A 9291-nucleotide genomic window follows, 5' to 3' on the forward strand; every position below is an offset into this window, starting at 1 on the left:
TGGGATTGATCCGTGAAAAATACACTTTCCAGCGTGCCAGTGGCCATCGAAGGTGAGCATTTGCCCACTGAAGTCGGTTACTATGCCGAACTGCAGTCAGGTCAAGACCCTGGTGAGGATGACGAGCACGCAGATGAGCTTCTCTGAGACTATTTCTGACAGTTTGTGCAGAAATTCTTTAGTTGTGCAAACTCACAGTTTCATCAGCTGTTTGGTTGGCTAGTTTCAGATGATCCCACAGGTGAAGAATCTGGATGTGGAGGACCTGGGCTGGCATGGTTACATGTGGTCTGCGGTTGTGAGGCCGGTTGGACGTACTAAAACGGTGTTGGAGGCAGCATATAGTAGAGAAATTAGCATTCAATTCTCTGGCAACCACTGTGGTTGACATTCCTGCAGTCGGCATGCCAATTGCACTCTTCCTCAAAACTTGTGACATATGTTGCATTGTGTTGTGTGACAAAACTGCATATTTTAGAGTGGCCTTTTATTGTCCCCAGCACAAGGTGCACCTGTGTAATGATCATGCTGTTTAATCAGCTTCTTGATATGCCTAACTTGTCAGGTTTATGAATGATCTTGTCAAAGGAAAAATGCTCACTAACAGGGATGCAAAAACATGTGTGCACAAAATTTGAGAGAAATAAGCTTTTTGTGCATATGGAAAATGACGGGGATCTTTTATTTCAGCTCATGAAACATGGGACGAACACTTTACATCTTGCGTTTATATTTGTATTCAGTATAGAATCTTAACTATTAGGGCAAAACATAGTAAAAACAGTCAAACTGTATACTGGTGCTCAACTTCCTTTGATGGCTTTATTTAGGTGTCGTATCGTCTCTTGGATCCTGACACAAATTCAACAAAGCACCACATTTGAAATGCGTGAGTGGTGATACTTCTTCAGCTTTGAGCTTTTTGTTTTCCTGTTTATCTGTGCCAAAGCATCGCTATAGCATTTTGTCAACAAGGCAGCACAAAGGAAGACTGTTTTGTATTGTTATTTTCTAGATTTGAAGGAATTTCTGATGTTGAAAGTGACACACATACTGAAGCTGCAGATACAATGTGTGTAAATGTGTGTGTATGTGTGTACTGTTGACAAACAGTCTCAGAAAACTCTGCTGTGCGTTAGTGTTTATTCTCTGATTTATTGGATTTTTCCTCCATGATGGCTGTTGATTTTGTCACGTTCACGATCTATCTTCAAACTCCCTAGTGTAAATAAGCCAAGGCACAATGTGCATGGAATTCCACATCCTTTAATCAAAGTGAAACCAAAAACAATACAGAAAGGAAATGGAATGTGACGTTCTGGGCTGCTCGCAGGCAGCTACACAAAAACAAGATCCCACAATACCAGGTGGGAAAAGGGCTGCCTAAGTATGATCCCCAATCAGAGACAACGATAGACAGCTGCCTCTGATTCGGAACCATACCCGGCCAAACAAAGAAATAAGAAAACTAGATTGTCCACCCAAATCACACCCTGACCTGACCAAATAGAGAAATAGAAAGGCTCTCTATGGTCAGGACGTGACAGATTTGTTTTTTCTCTCTTATGCAACACCTTAGGAGAACACCATATCCTCAGCTTAGAAAATGACCACATATCTTAACACTTCAGGTATTTTTTATCCGCCAGCTTCCACTGCTGTTTCATATTGAAGGAATAAACAGAACTAGTAACAGATTAAGAGCAGTATTTGTTATACAGTTGGCCAATGCTTGGTTTCTTATGAGAATAGCTGTGATATATTGATCTTGTGTGTCTTCCCTTAACCAGTCTGTTAACGTGAGCCAACGGTAGTACTGTAGAGTAAGCAGGCGCTATGCAGTAGAGCTTTTTAATAAAGAACAGATTAGAAGAACTCCTCTTGACCCTCCCTGTCCTCAAGACAACCTGCCTACATCCTCTTTTACCCTCTTTTCACACTTTATCAGCAAATCATGCTAGCAGGCCATAGCTGACTTATGCCTGAAGAAATGTATCGAAAACCAATCGACATGACAGTGTCATATGGCATAGGCTGTGGTTACGATATAGAAACATCACTGCTGTGTTAAAGAAGGTTACCCAGAATTTGGTACTAGCAAATGTAAAGAGGCAAAAAATGTAAGGTTTTGGAACTGTTTTTAGAGGTAAACAAATAGTCAGTCACCTATTTTTAGTTTGTTTGTTGGACATTTACCACGACCACGTTGACCTTTTTAATCAGGCTATTGAAAATGTACCTGAAGCAGTCAATCATGTTGGTTCTTTTTCTCACAGTGTACCGTAAAGCGGTCCGAAGTTAGATTTGATTTCAGTAATCTTTTTTTTGGTCATTTCAGTAATCTGTTCAGCATAGCTCTTTGAAAGATCTCACTCACATTTTAAATGGATAGGATCATACTGGTAATGCTGCAGCACCCCTGTAATGTTAGTGCGTGTACTACAGACTGTATGGCTTGGTTAGTGTCAATGTCTGAGCTATATGTGTAAAAAGAATGTGCAAAATATACATGTAGATATAAGGATAGTTTAGATTATAGTTCTTTGTTTATAGCATGGCAAATTCAGCAGAACCAGAATCCGAACTGTAAGGGCAAAACATAGTAAAAATAGTAAAATCTAGATGCAATGTAATCTCTTGGATCCTGACACAAATTCAACAAAGCACCACATTTCAAATGTGTGTGAGGTGATACTTCTTCAGCTTTGAGCTTTTTGTTTTCCTGTTTATCTGTGCCAAAGCATCACTATAGCAGTTTTGTTAGCAAGGTGGCATAAAGGAAGACTGTTTTTGTTTTGTTATTTTCTAGATTTCAAGGAGTTTCTGATGTTGAAAGTGACACAACTGAAGCTGCAGCTACAGTGTGTGTGTACAGTTGACAAACTGTCTTGATCGATCCTTACTGTCTTCCGAGATTGAACCTGGTGGTATATGATGAATGACTGATTGATTGAGAAGTTATACTTTATTAAAAGAAATGTGTTTGTCATCAAGGCAAGATATAAAATCTATAAAAAGATACACTCTTAGAAAAGAAAGGTGCTTTCCCCATTGGAGAACTTTTGGATGAACCCTTTTGGGTTCCATGTCGAACCTTTTCCTCGGAGGGTTCTACATGGAACCCAAAAGGATTATCCTATGGGGACAGTCAAAGAACTTTTTTGAAACCATTTTTTCTAAGAGTGTACTACACACACATATATATTATGTACATAAAGAGGGTTTAAAATGGGTCACGGTAAGAATATTCATGAACTCATGCACTGTCCTTGGTAGTTAGGCTGGACAGTTTGAGCCTTTCATCTTGCTCCTCCTTCTCCTCCTCTTCCTTCTTCTCCCGTGCTTCTCCCTCCACATGGTACCCAACCATCAGCTGGTACACCATCACCCCCAACACCGCACCAATGAAGGGGGCAAAGATTGGCACAAAGAACCAGTAGGCATTAACCCTGTGGGAGACCAAGACAGAGACAAGGTTGTATGTTTATGAAGAACAGTGAAAGCAGAGCTATTACACAGAAAAAGAAAAACAGGAGAAAAATCCAAAACTCACGTGAAGACCTCACCACCCCAGCCAGCCAGGGCAGTAAAGATGCGTGGGCCCAGGTCCCTGGCAGGGTTGACAGCATAGCCCGAGTTGAAGCCCATTGACAGGCCGATGACCAGCACCACGAACCCCACCGTGAAGGCCTCCAGGCCCCGGGGGATGGGGTTGTTGTAGGGGTCCACGATGGCCAGGATACACACGATCAGAGCTGCTGTGCCTATAATCTGTAGCACAGCCAGGCTCAGTTTTACATGGTTGTTGCAGGAATGTGCATGTTGTTATGTACAACGGTTTCTATACAGGATAATATTCCATATAACTACTTGTGATTCTGAGGCTGTCCTAATACGGAATACTAATATACTATAGTATACGAATAGTGTGAATATACCTGGTCAAAGAATCCATTAACCAGAGTGAGATGTTTGGAGGGATATGTGGCAAAGATCCCAGCAGTGGCATTCTCCCCCACAACGATCAGTGTTCCTTGGCCGTAGTCCCACAACGCATCTGGAGAAACCACGGCAACATATAAGAGTTCACAGTGTGTGTAGCTGTAGAACCTTGAAACTCCCTTAGGGAGAAAATAACAGTTATTTTCAGACAGTCTAAACTTTGACAGTCTTGAGAATGTTTTCGGTGAAATATGGCCACTGGAAAAACAGTTGTTGTTGTTGCTGTTTGTATATTTCTGAAAATATAAATGATCAGAATCCTACTAACCAAAATACATGCCAAATATGATCCCAGCTCCCAGGAAGGCCCCTATAGTCTGGAACAAGAAAAACACAGGGAATTTCCTCCAAGGTTCTCTCCCCAATAGACAGAGGGCGAAGGTCACCGTTGGGTTCAGGTGGCCTCCTGTGACAAAGAACAATTTGGAAAATGGTGAATTTCCATTTGTCAATTTCGTTCTATTCTATTCAATTTTCTCTGAGTAAAAAACACCCAAGACCATCTCTCTTTAAATCAAGTCTCTGAGTGAGAGAAAATTAGTGAGGGAAAACAACCAGAGCCTATCAAGACCAAAGATGATTCTCTTAAAATCTTTTCTCTGAGGGAAAAAAAGGAGTAGCTGCCATAATAGTAGGTAGACTCAGTAAATGCCTGTTAGGAAGGGAGGTCTCTGTGACAGTAAATTGGAGAGATTAATTTTATTTTCAAGGCTGCCATGTGTATTAGGCATTGAAAAACGTGGGCACAAGTGAACTGTGGAAATCTATGTGCCTTTGCTTTGACAGATTAATCCTTGTATAGTGAATAAAGTAATAACGCAATTTGTGATTTCACACTTTCCTTTCAATCATGGACCCAATGGCTTTAAAATTCAAGGGGCAAGCCAGCGTCGTTCTTCTTGTCTCCGTGAGCTTCTCTGATGTCCACTGTTTTCTACTGCTCCCTCTCGCTCTCTCACCCTTTCTCTCTCTCTCTTTATCTCTCTCTCTCTCTCTTTCCCTCTCTGACTGTTTTACCTAAAAAAAAACATCTAGAAGGGTAAATATTGCACTTTAGATTAGTGTCAGTTCACCTTAGGTATAATGTGTCTGTCACAATAGGCAACTGATGACTCCCAATAGACTCGCTACTCTCAGACAGTAACGTGCCCCCCTCACCTGAGATCTGTCCGCTGACCAGGATGCCCAGTGTAGCAGCGAAGCCAAAGGCAAAGTTGACGGTGAGGAACATTCCATGGGAGCCACCACTTAGCACCAACTGGGCCACCGCACCACAGCCAAACATCTACAGAGAAGGGAGAGAGACAGGTTAAAGGAGAAACACTGTGCATGGGTAACCAAACCCATGTGAACATTGTAGTGTTGTTGTTGTGTTATGTCTTGTTGAATACACGTTTTAACATTATACAAATCCCCTGAATACAGTATATATAAGGGTCATCATCACCATCAACATCATCAACAAGTTTACTATGGCATGCATATCACACACAGACTGACAGTCTGTAGCTATCTGTGTAGACTGCCTGTATGTGTAGATTTGTGAGAATGGAGGATGGATGGAGAATAGCCTGTACCAGTCCAGCCTGTTTCTGCTTTAGTCAACTTGTTGTCAGGCCAAAATAGTTTTTCAATCAACTTTTGTCTGAGTTCTTTGTGCACTCAGGATCCAAAAAATGCCTGTGGTCGAGTGGTGGTCTAGTACCATCTCAAATATGTTTTTTGGACTTTAGCTCAGGTCACCCAAGACGATCAATGCCTTTAACAGCTTGACCTGAGTATCCTCTTGCTGTGCCATGCATGTGGCCATTTTGCCTACTGATCTTGACTGAGGTGTCGCTTCCAATGACCCGAGAGGCCATGTGTGTGTTGATAAGAGTGGGCTACGGAACTCAGGTGTTCTGGTGGTGGCCGGTTTTCAACAAAGCAGCACGGTGGATCATACAGAAACATACATCTATGCTGAGTTTCCTTCTAAATATATCATCTTTTTATATGCATTTGATCAACAGTGTGTTGTGGTGGGTGGGTTATGCTGCCTATTGAGGATCCTATCTATAAAATCTACCTGTGGTGCCTTCCTTAGAGCAGAGAAGACCTGCCTTTAGGCAGTCAGAGCCAAGGGAGTTATGTTTGCCAGGGAGGCATAAGTCTTCACTCAGTAGTGTGGCCAAACAGTGGATCAGACATCAGTTACACCTCTCACGCTGCAGGCAAGAAAAATACCAGATGGCAAAACCGCCCCCTCTCAGTTTGTATCTTCCCTCCAGCTTCTCTATTGTTCTGTATGGGGGTTAACATTGGAAACAGCTGACCCCAGGTAGCTGTTTGTGTGTTAACCTCATGTGTTTTATTTGGATTTAGCGGAATACCAACAGGGATGCCAGGGCCTTACCTACGTGGATGACTTTTTCACCTTAGAAGGCAAGGTTCTATTCTATTTCGTAGATTTGTCTCGAAGGCTAGGTTTTTAGTTTTTCCTAAAGCAGGTATTCAGGTGAAAATGTTCATGAATGAATTATAGATAATTTAACAGTTTAATCAATTTGTATATTTTACAGAGAGATTAAGTGAATTAATGTAAATATGGAATGTAATATCTACAAGGAAGTATGAATAATTATGTGATAATCTCTCTTTTGCTCAGAATAAATTACCTTGCTATATGGAAAACAATTTAAAGTTCTTTAAATGTATCAATTTAAAGGAAAGGATGTTTATTTTCAGTGTATGTTTTTCATGTAGAAGACTTGAGAGGTTAATTAAAATGTGATAATAAAATAATATTAACAAGCTGATAATATAATTCACAGTATCAGTTCTGCTTGTATAGCCAATGCAAACAATGTGGGAAGAGCTATCCTTTTACATTCACACCCAAGCTCAAAGCACTGCTTTAAACAACACATTTAGATTAAGATTAAATTCCACAAAAGTTAAATCAATGTGAAATTAATTAGAAAACAAGCAATTAAGTCATCAGAGAATATTAGATGCTTAAATAACAATCACTTTGCTTAATTACATGCTTCATCCATATTTTTGAAGACATTCTTGTCATACCGAGAAGCTATCAATCAACTCCTACTTGTTGGATAGATAATAATAGTATGGTACTGTGTTTCCAATTCACATTCACCCACTCACTTTAATAGGGTTTTACAAACATAGGTAATACTATTGTAGTAATGTAGAACAGTCTCTACTCACCACCAGTATCAGGGTTCCCAGGCACTCTGCCAGAGCCTGGCGTAGCAGCATGTGACGGATCTGAAAGGTCCTTGCGAGCTTGTCCATAAGCGCCTTCTGTTTTCCCATGATGCAGCTGTGGGTCGTCCAGTGACAACAGGGTCGGTTGCAGAGACGCGGGGCTGACTAGGAATGTGTGTCAAGGAGGGCCGTGTGTCGACTCTTTAAGCACTCAGAGAGGGATCCCTCCCTCGTTGAGATCTTAAAAAAAACATGTCTCTCCTTGATTCTGAACGCCTACCTCCACATCTCCACCCATATCTTTTTTCCTCTTCATTTTTTTTTACCTCCCCTGTTTTCTTTACCTTTTCCTCACTTGAATTCAGATGGATTAGTACTACAACTACTACGAAACTTAGTCAAACTTGTCGCCTCCTTGTATGCAAGCAAAACATCAGCCTCTACAAAGAGGTCTGCACCTTCACGGCACAGCAGGTAGTTGGTTCAAGCTCTACTCCATGTGTTCACCCTAAATCACTAAAATAGTTTTATGCAGGGTACTTAAATTCCCTTATTTAGCAGATGTTGTTGCGGATGTAGCGAAATGTTACTAGCTCCAACAGTGCAGTAATATCTAACAATAGACAACAATACACACAAATCTAAAAGAAAAAAATATGGAATTAGGAAATATATAAATATTAGGACGATCAATGTCGGAGTCTGGAGTATAAATATATAATGAACAAAAATATATACGCAACATGCAATATTTTCTAAGATTTGACTGTTTTACAGTTCATATAAGGAAATCATTCAATTGAAATAAATTAATTAGGCCCTAATCTATGGATTTCACATGACTGGGAATACGGATAAGCGTCTGTTGTTATAAATACCTTTAAAAAAAGGTAGGGGTATGGTTACAAAAAGCAGTCAGTATCTGGTGTGACTATCATTTGCCTCATGCAGCGCAACACATCTCCTTCACATAGAGTTGATCAGGCTGTTGATTGTGGCCTGTGGAATGTTATCCCACTCGTCTTCAATGGCTGTGCGAAGTTGCTAGATGTTGGCGGGAACTGGAACATGCTGTTGTACACATCGATCCAGTACTGCCCAAACATGCTCAATGGGTGACATGTCTGGTGAGTATGCAGGCCATGGAAGGACTAGAACATTTTCAGCTTCGAGGAATTGTGTATAGATCCTTGCGACATGGGGCCGTGCATTTTCATGCTCAAACATGAGGTGATGGCAGCGAATAAATGGCACGACAATGGGCCTCAGGATCTTGTCACGGTATCTCTGTGTATTCAAATTGCCATCGATAGAATGCAATTGTGTTCATTGTTCGTAGTTTATTCCTGCCCAAACCATAACTCCACCAAAACCATGGTGCACTCTGTTCACAATGTTAACATCAGCAAACCGCTCGCACACACGACACCATAGACGTGGTCTGTGGACGTACTGCCAAATTCTCTAAAACGACATTGTAGGCGGCTTATGGTAGAGAAATTAACATTAATTTTTCTGGCAACAGCTCTTGTGGACGTTCCTGCAGTCAGCATGCCAATTGCACACTCCCTCAAAAATTCAGACATCTGTGGCATTGTGAACTGTGTGACAAAACTGCACAATTTAGAGTGGCCTTTTATTGTCCCCAGCACAAGGTGCACCTGTGTAATGAACATGCTGCTTAAAAAAGTCTAGGCATCCTGCTAACGGGGCAACTTCCGGTGAAACTGGAGGGCGCGCAATTCAAATAAATAATCATAAAAATTATCAAACTGCACTGTTCGATTTACAGTAGGCTTTACAGCGAATGCATGCCATGCTATTGTTTGAGGACGGCGCCCCACATCAAAATGTTTTTCCACCGGCACAGGTTTCATAAATTCACAAATAGCGATAAATATTCACTTACTTTTTGAAAATCTTCCTCTGATTTGTAATCCAAAGGGTCCCAGCTACAACATGTAGTGTCGTTTTGTTAGATAAAATCCTTCTTTATATCCCAAAAAGTCTGTTTAGTTGACGCCATTGATTTGAGTAATCCACTCGTTCAACATGCAGAGAAAGGAATCTAAAAAGCTA

At 41.0% G+C, this 9291-nt stretch overlaps 1 protein-coding gene across 1 annotated transcript; it reads right to left on the minus strand.

Moving 5' to 3' along the window:
* Positions 1 to 2950: 2950 nt before the first annotated feature.
* Positions 2951 to 7448, minus strand: aqp3b (aquaporin 3b). The gene is made up of 6 exons (XM_014136928.2): positions 7213 to 7448; positions 5161 to 5287; positions 4271 to 4408; positions 3939 to 4057; positions 3554 to 3771; positions 2951 to 3449 (listed from the first exon to the last, which is right to left on the minus strand). Exons 1-6 carry the CDS (start codon positions 7318 to 7320, stop codon positions 3257 to 3259), a joined length of 903 nt encoding a protein of 300 aa, XP_013992403.2. The 5' UTR covers positions 7321 to 7448; the 3' UTR covers positions 2951 to 3256.
* Positions 7449 to 9291: the final 1843 nt, after the last annotated feature.

This window comes from Salmo salar, chromosome ssa01, assembly GCF_905237065.1.
Source record: "Salmo salar chromosome ssa01, Ssal_v3.1, whole genome shotgun sequence".
NCBI classification, from domain to species: Eukaryota; Metazoa; Chordata; class Actinopteri; order Salmoniformes; family Salmonidae; genus Salmo; species Salmo salar.